Source organism: Haliotis cracherodii, unplaced genomic scaffold, assembly GCF_022045235.1.
Source record: "Haliotis cracherodii isolate W230 unplaced genomic scaffold, xgHalCrac1.p SCAF_10, whole genome shotgun sequence".
NCBI lineage: Eukaryota > Metazoa > Mollusca > Gastropoda > Lepetellida > Haliotidae > Haliotis > Haliotis cracherodii.
Window position 1 is genome coordinate 49,721,634 of NW_027266265.1, and position 26,147 is coordinate 49,747,780.

Sequence of the window (26,147 nt, forward strand, 5' to 3'; positions counted from 1 at the left end):
CGGAAGATGGGATAATATAAAAATAATAATAATTATATTAATAGTCTTGTTGTAAAGCACATAAGAACATACACAATGTATGCTCAAAGCACTGCACATACACATTATTTTGTTACCTTGTTTGAATCCAGCAGATGGCAAGTATTGAATCATTCTTTCAAATCTACATAATTACGCTACAGGAAAAGGTCCAGCCAAACCCCAGTGTTCAGCACGAGCAGTGAACGTTTGGCCCAATTCATGGAAATCAATATGAAAGAAGACATGGGTGTAGGTAGACGGTGTTAACATTGGGCATTAGGGCATTGAAGCAGCTGTCTAATGAAATTACAGACAGGTCAATATGTGAAGGTGATAATGGCTCCCGACTGTTGCCTCTCCTGTAACAAGACACTCGTCTCTTGACTTTCTGACAACCATCAACCTCCATCACACTTCTGTGTAACACAGTCAATACAGCTATACACTGGGACTCCCATATGGCACATACTGGATTGATCTATGGAAATGTGTGGTTATTTTGTAAAGGATTCTTTATTGATATTCCAGTGACAGAATAGTTCCTGATTTGTGCAACGTTGTTGACCTTTATATATATGGTATAGTTTCAATGGAAACAATTATGATTTAGTCAAAATAGGAATTGTAACTTTATCTAGGGACTCGCTGACTTGGTTGATACATGTCATCAATCCCAATTGCATGGATCGATGCTCATGATATCAATCACTGGATTGTCTGGACCAGACTCGAATATTTACAGACCGTCATCATATAGCTGGAATATTGCTGAGTGCGGCGTTAAACAACAAACAAACAAACCAACCAGAAATTGCAAAATAGTGATGATAATTATCAGAGCATTGTGACATCAGAGCTCACTTGCACAAAGTGATCTTAGTGCTACTACTATTGTAAAGTATGGGAGTTACGATCATCTTAGCGCTAAGATTGCTTTGTGCAAGTGGGCCCTGGTGTTCAAGGAAGTAACATGTCATTATGTAAAACATAATCCTCACTTCACTGAGTTCAGCTGCACAATGCACACAAAGAAATTGTTCCCGTCCTTGCTGTATATAATTTATCTTATGACACTTGCATGATGTTTTTTATGTATTATTGGACGTTCTTTCTTTCAATTAATAACAAGGGGCACGTCTCAGGCGCTGCAATTCACTGTGCAGAGTTGCGTCCCTTGGGCATGACAGAAACCTATGATTGTGGGTTCGAATTCCGGTTTGCCCCGATTATGTTTCTAGGTTTGTCAGCACCATACCCGTGCTTGTGGGTTTCACCGAAGTGGTAAACATCTAAGACCTGCTTTCCTCCCACATTAAGCTGACACGCCGTGATATGACTAGAATAATGTTAAAAGCGGCGTTAAACCCAAAATCACTCACTCACTCACACTTAATAACATTTACAAAACGGTTGAGGACAATTTGGAAGCTTAACTGTCAGTGGCCTGAAATACAATCTCATTAAAATCAGATGTTTAGGTGCTCGCTACTACTACACAAAGATCGGAGGACAGCCCTGATAATTATGGGCCACGTCAGAATGACCTTTCATCCAACCATCCTCATCATCACTTACGAGATCCCGTTATCTAAATCATGCAACCTCGAAAAGGTTAAGACATGGCATTCTGAACTACAGTCATGTGCTGTCAATTGATACCGAATGCTAGACATCAAGTATTTCTCACTTTAATGGGATAAACATCTGATACGGAAGAGACTTTCCCTCGCCCGAGGGGAGGTCTGACATACAATCTCAGCCATCTATTAGACACCCAGAATTCAGTTCAGTTTTCAAATATTTAATTGAGAACTGCGTAAGAACTTCCTGAATGGAAGTTGTCATTGTGAAACTAGTGCAGTAAAATCAAGGAATCTGTATTCTGTCTGGTGATCATCACAATGATTGACGGAGCAATGAGGCAGCCTAGTGGTTAAAGCGTTCGCCCATCACGTCAAAGGCCCAGGTTTGATTCCCCACTTGGGTACAACATGTGAAGCCCATTTGTGGTGTGCCCGCCATGATATTGCTGGAATATTGCTAAAAGCGGTGTAAAATTCAACTCACTCTCAACATGCTCAAGGAATAACAACAAATAACTTTCTCCCTCACAGTGGGAATGCCAAGGCTGTGTTGACTCGGTCACCAGGATTCCGTTCCTCAAACGATCTTTATAAGATGGTCATAGGTCTGTTAAAGAATGGGAGTTACAACTGTAGACATCATAGATGGCTTTGGACCCAGAATCCAGTATTGACACCTGACAACAATGAGATGACAACTACTACCATGTGACGAAGTCATGTTCAGTGTGTCACGTTGCTGATGTATGTCATTGTAACCTGACTACAATCTGCTGCAGCTTGGCCAGAATCACAGGCCATCATGACATGGCTTAAATAGAACTAACCATGCTAAATAGAAGTTACTCACTAGGGCTGCAATGAATACACTATGAGGGGAATACAATTCGTATCATGAGTATAGGGTAACGAATATGAATATTTATTCATGAATACAATAACAAGTCAGCAGTTGATTTATTATTTGTTATATTCAGTGTAACAATAACAACATAAGTTATTTGACATGGTTTGTTAATTATTAATATATTAAACATTTACATGCTTCACTTGTCCAGGTACTAGTATCTGCTCAAATACGACAATGACCAGTGACAACAATACTGTCAAATTAAATATTATAAGAGTGCTGACTTTGAAGAAATCTGTGCATACAATGTTCTTATTGATATTATTAGGTACAGGGTATGTAAATGCACATGACTGCATATTCATAAATATTGGAATCTTGTGGCCATGAATAACGAATTCAATTCATGAATGGAAACATTTTGATTCACTGAATACACGAGTGAATCGTAACCCACCCAACAATTCAAATTACACTAACATGACAGCTTGGCAGTTTCTAGCACCTGCTGATCACGAAAACACATCAAATCACACCAACATATTACACATTTCTTTCTAATTGATCAGTTCAGCCACACATCCCAGGTGTGAGGAGGCAAGTGCATCCCAGAGGTGTGAGAGGCGGTGGGGTAGCCTCGTGGTTAAAGCACCTGCTCGTCACACCTAAGTCGCGGGTTCGATTCCCCACATGGGTACAATGTGTGAAGCCTATTTCTGGTGTCCCCTGCCATGATATTGCTGGAATATAGCTAAAAGCAGCATAAAAACCATACTCCGGGAGTGAATGAGTGAGTGCGTGCGTGTATGTGTTTGTGTAAGTGTATGTGTGTGTGTGGGCGGGGGGGTGTTCAAACTGTTAGCAATGTTTAGACACCCCTTCAAAACTTCAATGCAGAGCCAATATCAATGCTCTCAACCTTAACAACAGACACTGAGGTTATCAGAGAGAGATTTCGATTGAGCTTATTGGGAAGTGATATTGTGGCTGTGTCCAGTGTCTGAGTGATAAGACCTGAATGGTACATGTCTCCCTGACCCCCATTGCTGTTGACCTTGTACATTACTCTAATGAAGGCGTAATACCCAGGTCAATATTTGATGGTCTCAGGCAATACTCTCATTGCTCCTCATTGCCGTCTCACAAAGTTTGTTTAAACTTGTTAATTTGTCTGTCAACATGTGGGGACAAAGATGATCTTGGAATACATTTGTAGAGCACACATTTTCAAAAAAGGGGATATTAAGGTGCATTGTTGTTGTGATCAAGCTGTGAATGCTGGTAATTAACAATGTAAAGAGAACATGGAAGTAGAATCTAAGTGAAATGACATTACGTAAAAGATCCAATAGTTTCAGATGTGTGAGTTGACCTGCTTACAGAAATACACTACAGTTTGTATAACAGACTTTCATCAAATCCGAATGCTGTCAGTCAGCATGGGCATTGATGCAAGAGAATATTCACTTTGAAATGGACCGATGAAGATCCGGGTTAGAACAGGTCTTCAGCAACCTATGCTTGCCACAAAAGGAAACTATGCTTGCCGTGAGAGGCGACTAACAGGATCGGGTTGGCAGGTTCGCTGACTTGGTTGATACATGTCATTGTATCCCAATTGTGTGGATCAATGCTCATATCAATCACTGGATTGTCTGGTCCAGACTCGATTATTTACAGACCGCCGTCATATAGCTGGAATATTGCTGAGTGCGGTGTTAAACAATAAACAAAGAAACAAAACTTTGAAATAACTTCCTTATGCAGCATGTAACCTAGGCCTATCCCACTATTTTGGGAGTGCTATGTCCTTGAGAGCTTCAGGACTATATCATCACAAATCGGAAATGAAACTGTATAACATTGTACATCACTGGGCATCACTATACAAGGGCTGGGAAAATAATTAGACAGTTGCCAACACAATTTGCCCAATGATATTGGTGTCCTTCGGCTGGTTCGGGCAGGTGATAATTTCTGTCTTGACAGTTTGCCTATATATTATCGTGATTACCATTATCCCAATATTTGGCTAGTGCTGATGGTACTATGAGGAACAGTGTTTTGCTTACATTCGCAATGAGATACAGCCTTCGAAGGTCAAACGTAGTCCGCTAGGCTGTGCTGATGACAAGTCAAAATCCAATGACGGTAGTCGTCATTGACTGAGTAAAGTATCATTTGAGGGCCATAATTCTAAAATAGTTCTGGATTCTTCAATTTTGCAACAAACTGGAACTGAATAAAACGGCAAATGTGAACCTAGTGACCATGTTTGTCTTGTTTTAGCTTGACATGGTACAACTTGGAGGACTCAGTATAATTGATAATTAATAATTGATAAGGTTTACTCTAGTCCTTAGGACTAGTCTTAAATAAATGAATTTCTAGGGCTAGAGATACATTGTATTTCACAGTTTGTAGTGTGGAAACTTGCAGTAACTAATTAATTCAAACCAGATCACCAGTAGATTACAATGATGAGTAAGTCAGCTGGCTACGTGTAATAGTTTTGAGTGAGTATGGCTTTACGCCGCTTTTAGCAATATTTCAGCAATATTACGGCGGGGGACATCAGAAATGGGCTTCACATATTGTACCCATGTTAGGGATCGAATCCGGGTCTTTGGCGTGACGATCAAACGCTTTAACCACGAGGCTACCCAACCGCCCCGTAATGGATTTGAAAACTGGCCTCTCGGCCATAAAGACAATTTTATTTATTTATTTCCCATGCACAAAGTTCACAGCATCAAGTAAATCACAATCCATCAAGAGAGTGGAGCATGTTTAAAATTAGTATCCTTCTCTTTTTAGTATTCCATGCTACTTTTAAAGTAAGAAAGTGCTCTGGTTCATGATCTAGCAATTTTGTCTGATGATTGACTTGAAACGTTCTTTTAAGTCTCTAATATTTGATATTAGATAAGGCCTTGAATTAAAAGGTCAATCATGTGTTTGTGAAGAGGGTTTGGCGTGAAGCATGAGACGTATCGTCTATACATTTGCCTGATACACACAACATTTGTTTGTATACATGGGGGTGTTGAAGCCACTGCTTCAGGTCGCCGGTGTTGATAGCACTGTGTTTGTAGCCGGTAACCTGGCCTTGTAACAACTGATGGGGCTGCTGACACAGATGGGGAATCAATTGATGATGGGGAAATGAAAGCCTCCGATAACATCTATTTCCAGAGGTGTGAGGAAATCAATGCATCTCTAATGAAATTCTCAACCTGTGTGAGCTTCAAGTTGCTGTACCGAATCCTTGCTTGGTTAACTAAAGGTACGCAAGGCCAACTGGAAGGAAATGTAGTGTTCGGCATCTTGTGGTTGCGCTAACTTACGGTATCGTGTTATGAATAACAGAGAGGTCCAGTTGCCTAGCACTGTGTGAAATGATCACCTCACCTAGGATGTCAGTACCACATGAACATTGTTAGCTAACTGTGTTAGGATTTCACCAATAAGTGTTTTTGGTTTTTTAATTTAAAGTATTGAGTGGAAAACTATTTTTGTAACAAAGAATTGTGTAGTTTAAAAAAGCTATGTCAAAATACCTGCTTACCGTATTTGACGTAATAAGCGCCCAGGGCGCTCTCAAAATTAAAAATAGTGGATCTTATTAGAATATTATTTGGGTGAAAAAAAGAGAGTTGAAAGATAAATTTCGTGGTTTATGCTGACAGCCTGAAATGTTTATGTACGACAGATATATTTTTCCTGAGTTTAATTGCCCATAATCAAGGGTGCATATAACACACAAGTGCATATTATACGGGAATAAGTCAGTGTGTTCATTGATCAATTGGAAGGGGTGCTAATTTGGATTTTTCACCAGCCAATATCTTAGCAAATGTCGCCATGGGGGGCTTATTAGAACGGCTAGCTTATTACGTCGTATACGGTATATGATGATTTGTATTTCTAAAATATTATTTACTCCCCAAAATGTCACATTGTTGTATTTGATGTTGAGAGTGTAAGTATGGAAAATTTGTTTTGTATAGTTAGGCTACACATTTTTTATTTTCCGTTTCACCGGTCTGCCGCCCCTACTGAAAAGCAGCTGGAAAAGAAATAAAAATTATGTCTCCTGCTTGTAATATAGACCCTCTTATACAATATAGAATGTTCCATATAAATTACATGTCTACGTCACGATTATGATTCAACAAGCCAGCAGCAATTTTAACTCCACGGCAGAATGACTTTCATATAAATAAATAATTAAATGACTGACATAGCTATTTATTTTTATTTCGACCGACCTTGTGTGGAGAAGCAGGTATAAATCTGCGAAACATAAAATTGAAAAAGTATATATCTGTTATCATCCTGATCATGTTATTTTGTATAATGAAGAAATCATAACAATCTGTTGATACCGGGAGTTGATTCTAATTTCTAAATCAACAAATTTGGGTGATTTCTCCCAACCATGTTATGGTTGATGAATGATTTCTCTAATTTTACATAATGACCTTTAGTTGCATCATTTGTTCAAACGCACGTTTAGAATGGCCAGTGAAATCCCGGCTCAGCATCACCTGCAAGAACAACTGCGTCATCATAATGGTTTGAATCATTTTATTGAATATGTCGGGATGATAGGAGTGGTTATAGCATGATGCATAGAGAAAGGTACCAGGGTTCCACGTGACGCAGTAATTCTGCATTTTTGATAATCATCCAAAATGCTCCTTATCATGTTTTCAGTGAGATGTTTGACCCAACCTATTTTCATCAGTCAGGTCAGGAAATGTTTGGTGTTACGTTCATTATGGCATGCTTCAATCGACAGGCTGTTCCATATCTTTCCGTCTTGCATTTCAAAACTCTTCATGGCAAACCAGTCGTGAGTTGTGTTTTGTTGCCGATATGTTGTTGACGAACCATTCTAAAGGTGATGCATTGTGCTGATGACTCGCAAAAAATTTGTTGTCATGGCGACTCCATTTTCAAGTAGGCTTGATGAAATGTTTTGTTTTTTTTGCAGAATACAATAAAATATTTATTTTGCTTTCATATATACTGGTGGTGGTAAGGCTCGCTGACTTGTATGATGCATGTTGTCGTATCCCAATTGTGTAGATAGATGCTCATGAATTTCATGCAAACCGACGGAAAATTTACCAAACATTGGCAGGCAGTTATTTCGACACTGCCAGTCACCCACAAAGATCAGAGACACTACGCCCAAATCTTCATATCCCAGCTAGGCTAATAAGACCCTACCCATAAAGATGCCCTTTAAGCCCCACAGAGGACGGAGATACTGTCTCAGCCCATACAACTGAAGGTATTACACGAGTCTCCTGTTGCTGTACCTATGCACCCATCCCCATTCTTTCTGAGGTTATTGATGGATAAAGCTCTACTCGTTCTCCAAGCCTTTATAACATTGCGCCATTTTGTTTGTCTGCAATTCCTTGTTCACTCAACAAACAGATAATTAGTTATGGAACAAAATGTTGAACTTTCTGCCTAACAACAGAGGTGTGATTGTTTACACAGGTGAAGACGGTTGTCAAGGTGTATCACCTCGCTGTTACATCAGAGCGTCATCCACTGAGTTAACTCTTTATGTCCCAGGTGTACAATGTTTACCTTTTGAAACATCCAGATTCACTCAGGAAATTCCTCAGTAGCATCTCTGAAGGCAAAATAATCTGTATTCATGTGAATGTTGTGACAACTAAATTAGGGCTGGGACGATACACCAAATACGTATCCCGATACACTTGCATGTGCTCTTCTCTGTGGTGCGTAAGCCATCTTTTTCATAGAAGGGATGGCCAAGTACCTGGCACACAAACGATATACAGTATGGTGCGTGGGTGAAAATATTTCGCTACTCATTTTCACTTGCAATTAGTGTTTGGTGTAACATTTGTTAAAGAACACAAGTAAGGTAAGAATCGGTACTTTTTACTCAGTGTTTGATTGACAGTGTGAGTACTTTTATTGAGAAGTAAAAAATTGTGATCCACTGATGCATCGGTGTAGCATCCCACTACTAAACAGAATAAAACTAGAACTGAAGTGTCTTTATTGTGTTACAAACTTGCAACCTTGTCTGAAAATATCACCAACTTTGAGAGGAGTTACGTCAAATCATTCGTAGTACAACTAGTCCTGTTGATAATACAGTTGTGTCGCTATGTGGGCCAGAAATATCAGGTCTTCGATGTTACCAGTTTGGGAACCGGCAAGTAGGGGTACAGTGCTGACAAACCTAGAAACATCAGGACAAACTGGAATTCAAACCCAGGATCAAACGGTTTCTGGCACATCTCACGGATGCAACCAGATGCAACCGAACTCTGCTCGGTGAATTATGGCACCTCAGATACCAGGGCTCCCATGCTTCCTTTGTTTAACTGATTGTTGCCTCGTGATGTTGCTATAGCAGATAAGGGGTTAACTGTGATGGCGAGGTTGATCAATCTTTGCGGCAAGTTAGGTGGGAGATATACATAGTGAACTTCTCATGGATGACGTGCGTGCTGCACCTTCATGCTTCTTGTGAGTTAAAAACATTTAAAGTTGTTTTACATTAATATTTAAGGGATTTTCATGTGTTCTATATGCAAGATCAGGATATGATCTTTGTTCAAATTATGTTCTTGTGAATATATGCTGTACTCATTTTTTAACATTTTGTGTGGAATATTTCTTTTTGATATTTCATGTGACACCAACATGATCAAGATGTTATATTTTGTGAATTATGTCGTTATATGAAGTTTGCAAGATTTTCAGCCACTTAATTTGCTTGTGTTGTGTAGTGAAACAATTAGACTGTTTCAGATGGTTAAGGTGTGCTAAATGCATTGCTGTTTAGGAGCAGTTACCGTATTTGACGTAATAAGCGCCCAGGGCGCTCTCAAAATTAGAAATAGGGGGCTCTTATTAGAATAGTATTTTGGCTGGAAAATAAGTGCGTATTATACACGAATAAATAAATCTATTATACACGAATAAATAAATCTTATGTACATTGATCAATCGGAAGGGGTGCTAATTGGGATTGTTGACTAGCCAATATAGCCGCTTATTAGAGCGGGGCACTTATTACATCGAATACGGTATTAGTGATGGATACTGGACAGATGTTACTTGAACTAATGTAGCGTTTCTAGTTCTTGAAGCCGAGAAGTCATGGTGATGATCACATTGATCAGGTGGTCATGTATTAGTGAGCAATGTGATCGAATGGTGGAGGTTCCGGGCAAGGATAGGTCTCCAACAACTTATGCCGGTCGTAAGAGGCGACCAAATGGTTTGGGTGGTCAGTCTCATGCCGTGATTTCATTGATTGTGTGTCATTGTACCACGACGATAAGGGATCGTTGCTCACAATATCAATCACTGGATTGTCTCGTCCAGACTCAAATTTTTACAGGCACTGTCACATAGTTGGAATATTGTGGAATAGCTGGAATAGTTAGGCATTAAGCATCAAACAAATAAAAATGGAATGGTTGATGGACATCTTGTTGCACTGTAATAGAAGTCAAACTTAAAACAGTTTGGAACAATATTCAGGTATTGATAGCAAATGTTGTTGAAAAAACAGCAAATAATGACAGTAAATTGAAATACCTGCACACAAATATGATTTGATAGTCATTTTCATGATACGATAATTTCTTCAAAATGATGACCTTTAAGATTACAGGAAACTATGTTTATAACAAACACGCTAATAACGAACTGACGGATATAAAAAACTTAATTTTTAGTCCCGACCATTTGCTGTATATATGCTGTATATATATGCTTATAACGAACTACGGTTATAACGAACTAAAATTAGTGGTCCCTTTGAGTTTGTTATACATGTTATAACCATAGTTCGTTATACTGTATATATATGTAACTGTTGTTTACTGTATAACTTTTGGATGGATTTTAACTCAAATAAATGACCAGTGACATAATCCGGAATTCAAACCCACACTGCCAGAGTGAGGCACCTAATTGCCAGCACACAAAGTCAGCGATCTAACCCACTCAGTGACCATCACAAAATCTTACCATGTCCAACAAAACAAAATGTCTACTTTTCAACAACTCACTTCCTAACTGATCTTCGCCTTCCTTCCTACTATTATCAGCATCAAATGTGCACAGAGCACCTATTATTATCATGATTATGTACAGATTGAAATATAAAAATGCAGCAAAGATGGTTTGGGTGATCATGGCATTAAAAGGCATGCTGGTTAAGGCTCATCATCAGCTCAGAGCCCTTGACCCCTCTACATTCATCCCAGACAGCGATGCCTAGCCGAACCCACCCAGAGCTTTTCGGAGAATGTGCAGACTCCCCGACACTGCAGCCTTCTGCATTACCCAGATTGTCAGAAGGGCTGAAATACTGAAGTTACATGAATAATATTTTGCATGCTTATCTAAGATTTTAAGACGGAGTTCGAGAATTGATTACATTAAAATGTATTTTTACAGAATTATGGCCCTTGAGCCATGTTATTTTACTTCATGCATAGTGTTTGTTTGTTTGTTTGTTTGTTTAACGCCGCACTCAGCAATATTACAGCTACATGACAGCAGTCTGTAAATAATCCAGTCTGGACCACACAATCCAGTGATTGACATTATGAGCATTGAACCACGCAATTGGGAGACGATGACATGCATCAACCAAGTCAGCGAGCCTGATCAACGGTTCCCATTAGTCGCCTCTTACGACAAGCATAGTGGCCTCTTACTACAAGCATAGTCGCCTTTTACGGCAAGCATGGGTTGCTGAAGACCTATTCGGGTCTCTAGCATAGTGTGTGCAATAAGGACAAGTTTTTTCAGAAACTGCTGAAATGGCATGAATGAAAGTTGCATACTTATCAAAGAGATACATGTCAAGTCTGAGTTTGAAAATTGGTCCAATAAATTATTTATTTACAGTTATGGCCCTTGATCCATGTTATTTGTGTAATAAGTACACACTTTCTCAGAAACTACTGAGGCAAAAAGGATTTGGGTGATCCTGGCACAGTCAGGCTGGTTAAGCTCATGATCAGCTCAGTGCCCTGGCCCCTCTTCACGCAGCCCTCTACACCCCTCTAGACTTCTCCCAGGAAGCGCTGCCTTAGTCGAACCCACCCAGAACTTTTCAGAGAATGTAAAGACTCCCCAGCACTGTAGCCTTCTGCATTACCCAGATTGTCAGTAGGGCTGTCTGTATTCCTGGTAGCAAATCCAGGTACTCTCCCAATGTCAGTCCACAGATTGGGAGACCTGTACCAAACCTAAGGCTCCAAGAACAATGGGGAGTCGAACAACTTGGTACTGATTATCATCATCATCATCATCATCATCATTATTTTTATAGATCTGTGATATATCTGGAATAATGCCTACTGCAGTGGCACAGACCACAGTCACACGCTGTAAATCCATCTCCCCCTGGACTAGTCTGCTACCATAGCACCAGCACTTCCTACCAGTTGAAACCTTGACACCTGTCCCAGCAGAATCCACATAGAATTGAAGTTGATTAATAATAGACAATGACAAGGAGATGGATGGCAGTACCCACTTAAAAATAATAAAATCCCAGGACTGTAATGTCATTTGTAATGTGGCCACAATTCATCCAATCCCTCATGAACACTTTGGGGAAGAGATTACACTGAATGACAAGAGATTGTCACAGGGATTTGCAGTCAGGTCCCACTGGACTCCGTGTGGCAATGATACATTGTCTCCCATGTCGCTCTGCTGCCTCTCTGGAGTCTGTTGGTAGCTACACGATTTGAACTGCCTCAGACTCGGAGCATGTCAGACTGAATGCAGAACTACATACTTAATTAATCATGATTATCTTCTGGCCAGCTTCAAGCAGCCCTGTGGCTCCCGTAGCCCAAACCTACCAGTAGTGATCAATTGTAAGTGGATAAATGGGATTGGTGGAAAATATCATGCCTTGGAAGATTTTCATGGACCACACCATTGTGAGTGAGTGAGTGAGTTTTACACAGCTTTGAACACAGTGAGTATTTTAGTTAAATCATAGTGTCACAGTGTTAGAAATTGGCATTAGTCCTGTAGTCGTTGCCAAATAGCCCAGTGGTTCAGGTATCATAAGGACTAGTAGATATTTGCCATTTTTAAGGGGTTTGTTACATGTTATCATTATAAGGACTTGTAGACTAAAGTGTCTGCATTTTTCTGTGGGAGGGAAGCCCAAAGAGTATTTACAGACAACCATCATATAGCTGGAATATTCTGATATCCTCTTCAGATCAGACAAGGGTCATACAGCCCTAGTTAGATACTGTATCACATCGATACATCCCTTTTAAAAGGATGCATTCTTTTTTATGTAAAGTCACAGGATACAGCCCTTGTGAGATAATACATTCATCATGATCAATGTGAAGTCAATACTGCTTTTTGGGGGTCCATAAAAAAACGTATTGACTTCATATTAATTCTGTAATTGTATATAACATTGATGTGGAGTATCTTGATACACATGATACACCCCTTGTAAGACAATGCATAATATTGATGTGGAGTCAATTTTGCTTTATTTTTGGGCCTTAAAAACAGGTATTGATCTTATACTGTCTGTAATTGTATAACATCGAAGTGGAGTATCACAATACACCTGGTGTAACACAAAGCATCATATCAATGTGGAGTATCACAATACAGCCTAGGGGGGCACGGGTGGCCCAGTCGTCTAAGGCGCCGCGTTTCGCTGTGCAGAGTCACGTCCCTTGGGCACGCCAGAAACCTATGATTGTGGGTTCGAATCCCGGTTCGCCCCGATTATGTTTCTAGGTTTGTCAGCACCATACCCGTGCTCGTGGGTTTCACCGAAGTGGTGAACGTCTGAGACCTGCATCACTTCGGGCTTTCCTCCCACATTAAGCTGACACGCCGTGATATAACTGGAATACTGTTAAAAGCGGCGTTAAACCCAACTGACTGACTCTCTCACTCACTCAATACAGCCCTGTGGCCTTTGTATACAAACACACTTCCTTGTTTCTGCTTTCATGTGAACTTTATCAGAGTTCTACATGACTGGTCACATAGGTTTGATTAAAATCGCTCAAATGCAGCAATAACATTGAAAAAAACAGCAATGTGTGAATATCCATTCGATTGAATCTTCAGCTCCGTTCTCGTCATCTCCTCCCTGAATAACTGTGCCAAACAGATGCATCCAGCATAACAGTCCACCTTGGTAAACTCCGCTCTAAGCTTTTAATATCTTAAAAACAATTTGGTAGGGAAGATCATGTAGGTCAACCTCTCTGCTGGCCTGGTGTATATATATATATATATATATATGCCATGTATTACGATCGCTGATGCAACACTGGATCCTTGTACTCTCATGGGTGGAGGTAGGGAAGTCAGCCTTATGCAGACATTGTGTTTCTTCTCTGTCAACTTGACTACCAGTACTTGCTGGCTGAATGACCTACCTTGTTAGAACTTGTTTGTTTTCAATTAATTTGGAAGTTGAAATTTCTTTATCAATTATTTTAACTATGTATTATGCCTATAAATCAACTGGTGAAAATACAAGGCTTTGCCATGGTTACGGAAATAGATGTGTTATGCTTATGTCAGTCGCCTGTAAAACTGTGACTTGATGTAATTGTCACAGCTCAGCTTCTCAAAAGAAATTCAGATTTCAAAACTTTCGTGTTTTTGACTGGATTTGACATTTTGTTGATTTTTTTTGGACCTTGTATTCTTTTTCAAGTAAAGTCTGGTAATCAATTAATTGAAGCAAGTGAAATAAATGAATATTTCCCAGATGTTTAAATGATTAAATTTCTAATACCTTGAACTCTTTGAAGTCTCAAAGTGGACACAATTTATGGATAACAACTTCTTTATTTACATGTCAATAAACATAAAGAAGTTGTTATGAATTAATTGTGTCCACTTTGTCATCTGTCAGCTTCTTAGTAATGCCTTTAAAAAGTGAAGCAATTCCTTGAGGTCTCTCTGAACTGTTTTTTGTGATAGAAATTAATGTCATTTCTTGCTGAGGTTTTGCGTTTTTTTATATTCAAAGTACTGTAAAGTATCATGAGTCCAGAACATTCATTTTCCATTATTGATGTTCCCAGGGGGACTTAGCGTAGAACAGGTCTCAGACAACCTGTTCTGGGTATAAGAAACGATTGGGTGATGACTGCTCTGTGACTTGGTTCATTGTGTGTTCTCCTACCGTGAGGGCATGGATCACAACATCGATCACTGGATTGTCTTGTCCAGACTTGATTATTTGCAGACTAATGTCTATAATAGCTGGAATGTTGCTTGAGTTATGGAGTGTGCTATTAAACAAACAAACAAACATTTGTTAATATTGTTACACAGCACATCAGTTTCAAATAGAATAGAATTGATTGTTTGGAATTAAAAATCTATTAATTCTGCTTTGTAATCAATTATTAACTACTGATGAAAAAAACAACATATTGAGCTCTGAGAAACTGACATGGAATTTTAAATGATGTTGATATGTGTCACTGCTGTGTGAATAACTGTCAAAAGGTGAAACCTCCATTGATGGGAGACAGTTGAAGTCAACTTTAAATGATTGAGCTCTATCATGTGGAAAATGAGACATCAGTCATCACAGGAAGACATCCAGCACAGCTGGCAGGCAGTCATCGTGACCCACCTGGGAAGCAGGCCACAGATAAATCTCAAATACCTGGTCTAATTGTCACTTGTAACCACAACCTCAGCTGCAGGAGATTTGATTTACCTGGCTGATTGTGGGGCTGTGAGAAATTATGTCACGAGTGATAGGATATATGCTAATGGATGATCCTGATGATGACGTGTGTGATGGGAACTTGATACCCAGGTGTGACAAGTTGAAATATATCTTGTGTATATTTATATTGCTAAGAGGATTTATCAGTTTATGAGAGGTGGAATTCATTTTGGCATTTATCAGGAATAAAAAAGTTCATTTCTTCACTATACCATGTCTACACAAGTATGTTTTGTAAACATGACAAATGATATTCAGAGATTAGGTGTTCCTACAAAGAAACAAAGTATGCTTGTATTTGAAGCCTTATGCAATATGCATCGGTGTATGTGTCTGTGACAAGAAAGTGCTGACTTTATCCGAACTGCTTCGAATGCATGGAAACATACATTTACTGACCATGACCAGTGTTCCCACGGGCTTTGGAAACTTCTTAAAATTACCAGTCCTATCCAATTTTTGTCAGTCCCATCTTTGAAAATACACTTCATTGATCATCACCATGATCACCAATCTTTTTTTCAACAACAAAGATTTATAATGTATTTTATTTCCCGGTCCACAGGGACTGACAGTCACATGACTTAACGGTCCAACCCTAATTTTACCAGTTAAAAACTGGTAATTATCGGTAAACGCGAACACTGCTATAACATATGTCAGGCTAAGTTGTAAGAGTTTAGCCATCTACAATGACCAGTCAGTGAAGTAGGCAACACTTAACAGCCAGATTGATTCTTGTCATGTATAAACAATCTAATGGCCAACATGGGCGGAGATTGCTCTCTGTGTATCGGAAAATCAAAACAGGGTTGGTGTCAAGTGTTTAAAGATGCAATTGCGTTTTTTACCAAAACAAAGACGGCAAAAGCTGACTTTCCCATTCCTAAACTTGGAGATCAGCCAAATTCCATGTGAAAGAGCAAGCGGATGACACAAGTGTTATTCTGAAAAAGTCATTTTGTCAACTGGAAGGAACACTGGCTGCCTTGACATTGCTAGAATATTGCTGACTACGGCAAGTAACAACATTCACTCACTGACCATATGGTATAAACAGGGACAAATTGTTCCGACACACTCAGAGGAAGTCGCTCCTATGAAGATCTGGGGTAGAATAGATCTTCAGCAACCCATGCTTGCCGTTAAAAGGCGACTATGCTTGTTGTAAGAGGCGACTCACGGGATCAGGTGGTCAGACTCGCTGACTTAGTTGATGCATTGTCATCGTATCCCAATTGTGTGGATCGATGCTCATGATGTCAATCACTGGATTGTCTGGTCCAGACTGGATTATTTACAGACCGCCGTCTTATGGCTGGAATATTGCTGAGTGCAAACAAACAGGAAGTCCACCTCTTACAAAGGAACACCAATTGAGGAGAACTGTCTGACTTATTCAGCTTAGCTGATACAATAATCTTCAGGTAGAGCTTGTGCATACTTGGTGCTTCAGGCCCCATTGATATTCATGAGGGAGGGACCCTCTGTTTGGTATTGGTGTGGAATTACCATAACCCAGCTACCGTATCCGACGTAATAAGTGCCCCGCTCTAATAAGGGCCCACGGCGACATTTGCTAAGATACCAATTAGCACCCCTTCCGATTGATAAATGTACACAAGACTTATTTATTCGCGTATAATACGCACTCGTGTGTTATATGCACCCTTAATTTTGGCCATTTAATTCTGGAAAAATATATCTGTCGTACATAAACATTTCAGGCTGTCAGCATAAATCACAAATTTATCTTTCAACTCTGTTTTTTTCACCAAAATAACATTCTAATAAGAGCCCCCTATTTCTAATTTTGAGAGCGCCCTGGGCGCTTATTACATCGAATACGGTATATAAATATTTCAGAACATATATACAGCTTAAGCTGGTTCACGGAATACTTAATTATTAAATACTGTGTGGTTTATCATACCCTGCTGTTGCCTGCTAAAGATTAGGATAGATATAAGTGGAGGGTATGTTCAGGCTCTGTAGGAATAATTGGGGCTTTTGAGAGGCATTGTGGATTTATCCCCATTGAAGTTGGAGATCATCGCAGACATTGACAGCAGTGGAGACTTGTGTCCACTTGTGTCCACTTGTACTTGAGCTGGGTCGACACAAGGAGGTAACTGAGACTATTTGAGCAATGTTTAGATGTTCTGTTTAGTGTAATGGAATGTCGTAACTGGACAGGTTTTGGACATGTATAGTTGTGCTGGAATGCTCAGTGACCCAATTTGACCGGGGGATTAATGTAGCGCTTTGAGATATAATGCTTTAGAGTGTGGATTTGGAGTATTTTATATTTATTTATTTATTTATTTATTTATTTATTTATTTATTTATTTATTTATTTGTTATGGATGATTGGATCATCACAATCCATCAATCTCTGAGCGTCATGTTGCTGTGCTTAGTGTTATTTTCAGTAAAATTAGATCACACTTACCAAAGTGCAATTCAGCTTAATCAATTACTGCTGCCTTGCTGCCATAGTGATCTTCATGGTGAGCATTTTCATTAAAATACTTTTGCAATATATTGTATAATCTATTTTCTTGAAAATTAGAAAAAAATAGAGTTGGTTTTCAGCAACCCAGGCTTGTCATAAGAGGTGACTTATGAAAGTTAAGGTGGCCTGACAGGCATGGCTGATGCATGTCATTGTATCCCAATTGCATGGATTGATGCTCATCACTGCACAATCATTGGATTGTCTGGTCCATACTCAATTACTTACAGACCACTGACATATAGCTGGAATACTTCTGAATGTGACGTTAAACAACAAACAAAGTTCATAAAGATTAGAACAGTTGAGAACTGCGAAGGGGCAGAATAATCTGAGTTGGATTGGAAATGCGCTGGAGTTGTTTGGATCTTCTCGTCAATCTTCAACTGTTTCAGTTAATCAGAACACCGCTAATGTTCTGTGAACACCTGCATGGGTTATGATATTCATATAGTTCCAGTTATCCCACCTGTCAAATACTTCAGCCAGTTTATATGCAACTCGTTGTTTATGTGTTACTCATTTTTTATACACATCCAGCGGACATGTAACCAGACGAAGCCCATATATTTTCTCTAGAGAGACGACATATTCTGACTACACCAAAATATTTTATATCATAATTCTGTGTTTGATTGAAAGTAATGTTTTCTTCATCCTTTTGTAAAAACTGTTATTCAACATGTTTTAACCTGTAGCTTTTTTTAAACAACCCAGAATTACCAACGTTACTTGTTTTTGTTTTTTTTGTTTTCTTTTGTGCCCCTTCCTCTTTGGGTATCGTCAACTGTCAAAGAAAATTATAAAAAAGTAACACGACCTTGACCTTTCTAAAAATAACAGACCCTAATGTTGATACCCTGCAACGAAAGTTACATTTTCTTTGAAGCAAACTTGACTACAGTCTGTGATTAACTGTTATTCTGTGACACTGATTCACTCATCCAGTTGGGGAGTCTAGTGAAAGAAAGACTTGGGTAGTCAGATGACAGGCTTTTCACATCCTCCTTTGAATAGTTTCAGTGATTGTGTTTTTTCTATATCCATGTTGGAATTTACTAAAGCATATTTTGTTCTCACAATTATGAAGCATGCACTTCCTGTCGTGGTGTAAATTTATTGTTTGACCTTTTTAAGTTTGTTTGTGTTTGTTTTGGATGTTTGCACATGGCTGAGCTAATCTTAGCAGGTCTGTTTACGGCTTAGGCTTGGCAGACCCACTGTCATGCTGTCACTGAACATTTTCATGTCGACCTTCAGTATGCTAGTCAGGTAATACTTGAGTTGCCACTTGATGGTAGGCCCAGCCTTCCTTGTTCTTGTTTATGTCTGCTAGCCCCAGACTCTCTCACTCACTCACTCACTCACTCACTCACTCACTCACTCACTCACTCACTCACACACTCACTCACTCACTCACTCACACACTCACTCACTCACTCACTCACTCACTCACTCACTCACTCACTCAAACATTGATTGTAGTGTTTGAAGTTGGGGATGTGTTTAGGTCCGATGTTTAGTTGACAGTAGAAATCTGTATGTGATATAGAGTGGTGTGGGTCAAGGCCCAGCTGAAAGTGGCCAGATAGTACAGATTGGGGTTGGGATGTTTTCACACAAATCACGAGAAGCAGTCCACAGTTTAGGTCCCTGTCAGGAGATACAACCTAGTGTTTTAGTTTACAATGTTTACAGAACAGAGATTTTCTAGAGAATATGCAATCCTCTTTGAAAATGGATGAGAATGTCTTTTTATCTGTCAACAATTTCGTATTTCTTTTTCATTCAGCGTCAGAAAACGTCACATGTGTTTGTCATGAATTATTCAGGATGATGGTTTTAGCTTGTGTATGTAAGGGACAGCTTGTATAGATCCACTCCGTTGGCGTCAGTCTCATGTCAACCGTATCGTGTATCACACACATTATCAATGCGCATTAATCCATCACGCAAGCTATTTAATTATTTGATTTACCATTGCAACTAGATTTCCACTGTGGAAAAACACAAACAAGGATGTTCTTTTGCCTTGTTTCCACAATTCAAACTAGGTCAAACTGACATTTCAACCATGTTGACATCTGATGATGAGAAAATATTTTCCTCATCAATGGAACTATTTTTAGCCTTGAATGTTTTGTTAGGAAATTCACTTGTTATTCTGTCGATGGCTGGTAGTTGATGTGGTGGATGTAGATATGCTTCAGATGGGGGCGTGTCAATATACACAATGATTATATGATCTGCATTCTTGCTGAACGTGGGAGAGAAGTTATGCCATGAGCTGGGCTGTGCACCGCTGTGCACATGATGTTATATTTGTCTTTTCTCTCAGATTTGTTATATAAACAATATGCAAAACAGGACCTTATCATTTGACAGGGAAAAGGGAATGTGTAATGAGATTCATGTTTTCAGTGTAGAGCTAGGTTTCCTGTAGATTTTACCATCGAATCAGTTGTTTCAATCAGAGGTTGTTATTATGGTTTGAAACCTCTGAGTGACCAATCAGTATTTTCCACATTCTTGGTTAATTGGTAGGATTTCTTATAACTGACTTGCTAGTGATGCTAACTTGTGACATTTATCCCTTTCTTGTTTATCTTGTGTGGGAAGTGACTCACAGTGTACCTTGATCACTGTTGATGCAGTGGAACAAATGTGTTGTTTCGGGATGCCTCTTTAAATGACAGTCCTGTGAAGATTGGGGTCAGAATAGGTCTTCATCAACCCATGCCTGTCGTAAGAGGCGTCAAACGGGATTGGGTGGTCAGAATCGTTGACTTGGTTGATGCATGTCATAGTATCCCGGATGTGTAGATCAATGCTCATGATGTCAGTCACTCGATTGGCCTGTAACTCGATTATTTACAGGCTGCTGTCATTGATAGCTTGAATACTCACAGTGGCGTTCAACAACAAGCAAGCATAACATTAAACACAGCTATGTGTGTTTGTAAGCATTCTGTGGTAAAACTCGACTATAACATGCTCCTGATAGTTCAAGTGAGAGAGGGGTCGTGGGTGGCCCATTGGTCTCAGGCACCAGAATTCACTGTGCAGAGTTACATCCCTTGGGCACGGCTGAAACTGTGGATCATGTTCCAATCCCTGATTTATGATCCTAGGTTTAAGAGCACTATACCCATTCTTGTGGGTTTCACCAAAATGGTAAACTCCGAGCCCAGTGCATCACTTCGGGCTTGTGAGGGAATGTTTTTATGCTGCAAGTCAACAATAATCCACCTATAACATGGCAGCTAGTAAATAATAGGACCAGATATTCCACTAGTTGGGCATTTACCAGGGATTAATGCTGCGCCAAGACTGTCGTAAGTTCATGTTAATGTATGGGAGTTACGACAATCATAGCACTAAGATTGTTGTATGTTCATGTTAATGTATGGGAGTTACGACTATCATAGCGCTAAGATTGTTGTATGTTCATGTTAATGTATGGGAGTTACGACAATCATAGCACTAAGATTGTTGTATGTTCATGTTAATGTATGGGAGTTACGACAATCATAGCACTAAGATTGTTGTATGTTCATGTTAATGTATGGGAGTTACGACTATCATAGCGCTAAGATTGTTGTATGTTCATGTTAATGTATGGGAGTTACGACTATGATAGCGCTAAGATTGTCGTAAGTTCATGTTAATGTATGGGAGTTACGACTATCATAGCGCTAAGATTGTTGTATGTTCATGTTAATGTATGGGAGTTACGACAATCATAGCGCTAAGATTGTTGTATGTTCATGTTAATGTATGGGAGTTACGACAATCATAGCACTAAGATTGTTGTATGTTCATGTTAATGTATGGGAGTTACGACAATCATAGCACTAAGATTGTTGTATGTTCATGTTAATGTATGGGAGTTACGACAATCATAGCGCTAAGATTGTTGTATGTTCATGTTACTGTATGGGAGTTACGACTATCATAGCGCTAAGATTGTTGTATGTTCATGTTAATTTATGGGAGTGAAGACTATCATAGCGCTAAGATTGTTGTATGTTCATGTATGGGAGTTACGACAATCATAGCGCTTAGATCATGTAGATCATTTTGTGGAAGTCGAACCAGGTGCCCATGATTGGTGTATGTCTTGATGTAGTGATGAGTCCACCAGAGACATGGTCTCTGTAAATCAGTGTGACCATCAACAGCCAGGTATATAGTCATCATAGGTTCTGCATTAGCCGACAAACAACGTGGGGTTTTAATGACTTGAATCAAATCTGTTTCCTGGTTTGAGCCCAGTCCCCATTTAAAACAGTGGAGCATCAATCAAAACCGAAGCCTGGGCAAATGAGTGATGACCGAACGAGGCGACTATATCGTGCCGGTGCTGCAGACAATCTGTAGGAGAGATGAGGTGCTCATGATGTATTGATCAGCCAATAATGCTATACCTCGGAACAGGTTGTTTCCCAATCTGTGAAGCCAGACAGATTTCCCTTCTTGTAATTAGGCCTGCAAGATTAGCTGGACTTGTCAGCGTGTGTTCTGTGACCAGGCTCTGAAAGGTGCTCCTGTTATACACTGTTTTCATGTTTAACTTAGGTTTTGTTGGCATATTTCATCAGGAAATGTGTTGTTGTAAACTGTATGTGTAGAAATGATGTCTCTTTTATCATGTGTATGAGATTCAACAAAATATACTGTTTACATGGTTCTCGACAGTATAGGGGTGACTATTGGTCTGGAAATCACTATTGCGATAACTATTGATATTGCGTGCAACTATTGCGATAAATATCGATAGTATTCAGTGTATCATTTTAGATGGATTTTAGAGTTGAATTAAGCCTTGCAACTGAAGTTTCCTTTGAATGTGATAACCATAACAACAAATAAATAGTAAAGTTTGAGATATGACTGATTTGTTTTTTCTTTACCCTGATAATTTAAGAAAAAGAAACTTCCACATTAATTACCATGTGTAAATTACTACCACTCATGAATGGTCAAAAGAAACACAAATTTGAACAGCATTGCATGTATTTTATTATTACGGTAAATACAATCGAAACTATCAATATTCCTAACTGAAATCGATACTATTGATCGGAAACTAATTTAACAATCGATTTTTTTTACTTTAAGTGCTTACCAATAGCAATATATCGATATTTCAATTTATCGTGACACCCCTACAACACTATACAGTTGTTATGACAATTGACAATTGTTGGTGTGATGTTGATTAATGTTATTTACATACTCGTATATGCACTGGGTCGGCGTATGGCTCTCAGTAGGAAGTGACACCATCTAGTCGAGTGCTTGCAGTATATACAAAGGTAGATTCCTACAAGAAGCACTATGTGCAAGGTCAGCACATAGTGGTAGTGGTTGTCTTGGTGACCCCGAGCACCTAGCCTGACCCTAGCTTGGCTGAGGGTAAGACCTTCTCACTCTGATTATATAGCCACGGTCACCTGACATGGATCAAGTCATAAATATAAACAGCAGTAATTAATCAATGACATCGTTGCACAGCTCGTTCAGGGTGGCTGACATGCTAATGCCGTAAAAGGTGACTGTGCTTGTCGTAAGAGGCGACTGACGGGATCGGGTGGTCAGGCTCGCTGACTTGGTTGATGCATGTCAAGATATCCCAATTGCGTGGATCGATGCTCATATCAATCACTGGATTGTCTGGTCCAGACTCGAGTATTTACAGACCGCCATCACATAGCTGGAATATTGCTGAGTGCGGCGTTTAACAACAAACAAACAAACAAACAATCAAACAAACAAACAACAAAGGATGGCTGGCAGTCAATGTACAGTACAACAGGGACTAACAAATGGGATTAGCATCTCATGAATAACGACAGTTAAGTGATTCAAGGCAAATACATGTCATGACTACAGGGTAATTAGCCTTTGGAATTAAATGTTCTTACATTCAATTCTGTCCCAAATTGTACGCTATGACAACTTTCCACAAAATATATAGTTGTCAAGACTCGCTACAACATGTTACAGTGTGGAGTTTTGTCAAGGGCAATCAAATTTTCTACAAATGATTATGATTATTCTTTATATTTAACAGTCACTTCATCAATCACTGAGTGCATGTTGTTTTATGCCAGCCTTGTTCAAGGTATATCATGGCCGGTTAATAATCCAGACTGGGCCTGGCAAACCAGTGGTTGATAGCATGAGCAGTTATCTCCAACTTATGAGTATGATGCCACACAATCAGCCAGGTCACACATTGTGAAAACCCGTCCTTATCTTTGTCACCTGGTAACAAGCATAGAGTGCAGGCAGCCTACTACCAATATCCTGCCTTGGAAGCAGGCGAATCGGTAATCAAGTGTGGCGTTCCAACAGCTCTTGTCAGTAACAATCTTCAAAGTTATTCTTTATCTGATCATCTAGGTCTAGTGACCATCTTTCCAATAAGGAGCCATGCTTTCATGTCTAAAGCTGTTATAATTTCTGTGTTTTATAAAAACTAGTGATGTTCACTAAAGCTGAATGGCAAACAAGGAAGAGCAAAAGGGGACTCTGTTTTTTACCAAGTGTAAACTGCTCTTTTTTATTACCTCTGTGAAGGAAACTGCAGTTCTTTACCTGTATGAAGGAAACTGCAGTTCTTTACCTGTATAAAGGGAACTGCAGTTCTTTACCTGTGTGGAGGAAACTGCAGTTCTTTACCTGTATGAAGGAAACTGCAGTTCTTTACCTGTATGAAGGAAACTGCTGTTCTTTACCTGTATGAAGGAAACTGCAGTTCTTTACCTGTACGAAGGAAACTGCAGTTCTTTACCTGTACGAAGGAAACTGTAGTTCTTTACCTGTATAAAGGAAACTGCAGTTCTATACCTGTATAAAGGAAACTGCAGTTCTTTACCTGCATGGAGGAAACTGCAGTTCTTTACCGGTATAAAGGAAACTGCAGTTTTATGTGTTTTGACAGTCTCATTTTCAAAAGTGACTCATTTGTTGTGATATTGACTATTATCTGTTCATAACCATAACAATATGGCTGAACAGACATCAAAAACTGTTTGTGTATTTTGTTTCATCTTTCATTTCTCCGCGCCCCAGCATGTACCATCGTGCCCCAACATGTACCATCGTGCCCAACATGTACCATCGCGCCCCCACATGTAGCATCGCGCCCCAACATGTACCATCGTGCCCCAGCATGTACCATCGCGCCCCAACATGTACCATCGCGCCCCAACATGTACCATCGCGCCCCAGCATGTACCATCATGCCCCAACATGTACCATCATGCCCCAACATGTACCATCGTGCCCCAACATGTACCATCGTGCCCCAGCATGTACCATCGTGCGCCAGCATGTACCATCGTGCCCCAACATTTACCATCATGCCTCAGCATGTACCATTGTACCCAACATGTACCATCGTGACCAAACATGTACCATCGTGCCCCAGCATGTACCATCGTGACCCAACATGTACCATCGTGCCCCAGCATGTACCATCGTGACCCAACATGTACCATCGTGCCCCAGCATGTACCATCGTGACCCAACATGTACCATCATGCCTCAGCATGTACCATTGTGACCCAACATGTACCATCGTGCCCCAGCAACTACCATTGTACCCCAACATGTACCACCTTGTCCTAACATGTACCATCGTGCGCCAGCATGTATCATCGTGACCCAAGATGTACCATCGTGACCCAACATGTACCATCGTGCCCCAAAATGTACCATCGCGCCCCAACATGTACCATCATGCCTCAGCATGTACCATCGTGACCCAACATGTACCATCATGCCTCAGCATGTACCATCGTGCCCCAGCGTTCCTGTTCCTGACCAATCAGATTTGATTATTTGCTTGCTGGCATGAAATTGCTGACTAAGCAACGAACAAACATAATTATAATATATTGTGAGACGTTTTTTACATGTATAAGTTCAGACCATCAAACATAAGCTGATTTAACTCTGAGATGACTGGATGTGGATTACATGTATGTTTAGCACATAGACAAACAAGTTAATTTGACACTGTAAAAAAACAGCAGTTTACTGTTTTTAGGTAAAGATAAGTGAAGTAGGACATAGTGTCTATCTGACAGGAAGGAACTCCTTTGATACACACCAGAAACATCCTTTAACTCCTCTGGAGCAGATTTTTAATAAATCATTATTTCATGGAGCTACAGAGTTGTCAGGTGTGATGCTGGTGTAATCACCAGACTCCTCCGTGAGAGACATGCCTGTACTCTGTCGCCAAAAGGAGGATGCACAGTGTTATGTGTGCATTTGTCTCGTGACAAGTATCTGCTGGATGAGAGGGGAGAGGGTGACTGGACAGAATTACTGATGATCACAGGGTTAGACACAGCCCTGGTCTCAGAGTCTCGAGACTTG

General features: G+C 39.8%; 1 protein-coding gene across 3 annotated transcripts in view; it reads left to right on the forward strand.

Moving 5' to 3' along the window:
* The window catches only part of LOC139454486 (E3 ubiquitin-protein ligase Midline-1-like), a 53,051-nt gene that overhangs the window by 19,030 nt on the left and 7,874 nt on the right, over nt 1–26,147 (forward strand). Inside the window, exon 1 of one of the 3 annotated variants that reach the window (XM_071236228.1) lies at nt 8,948–8,982. The exons of the other annotated variants lie outside the window; for them this stretch is intronic. Within the exon in view, the coding sequence (XP_071092329.1) occupies nt 8,952–8,982 (31 nt within the window). The 5' untranslated portion in view covers nt 8,948–8,951. Of the gene's footprint in view, nt 1–8,947; nt 8,983–26,147 lie in introns of those variants that run through there. 3 annotated transcript variants of the gene reach the window in all.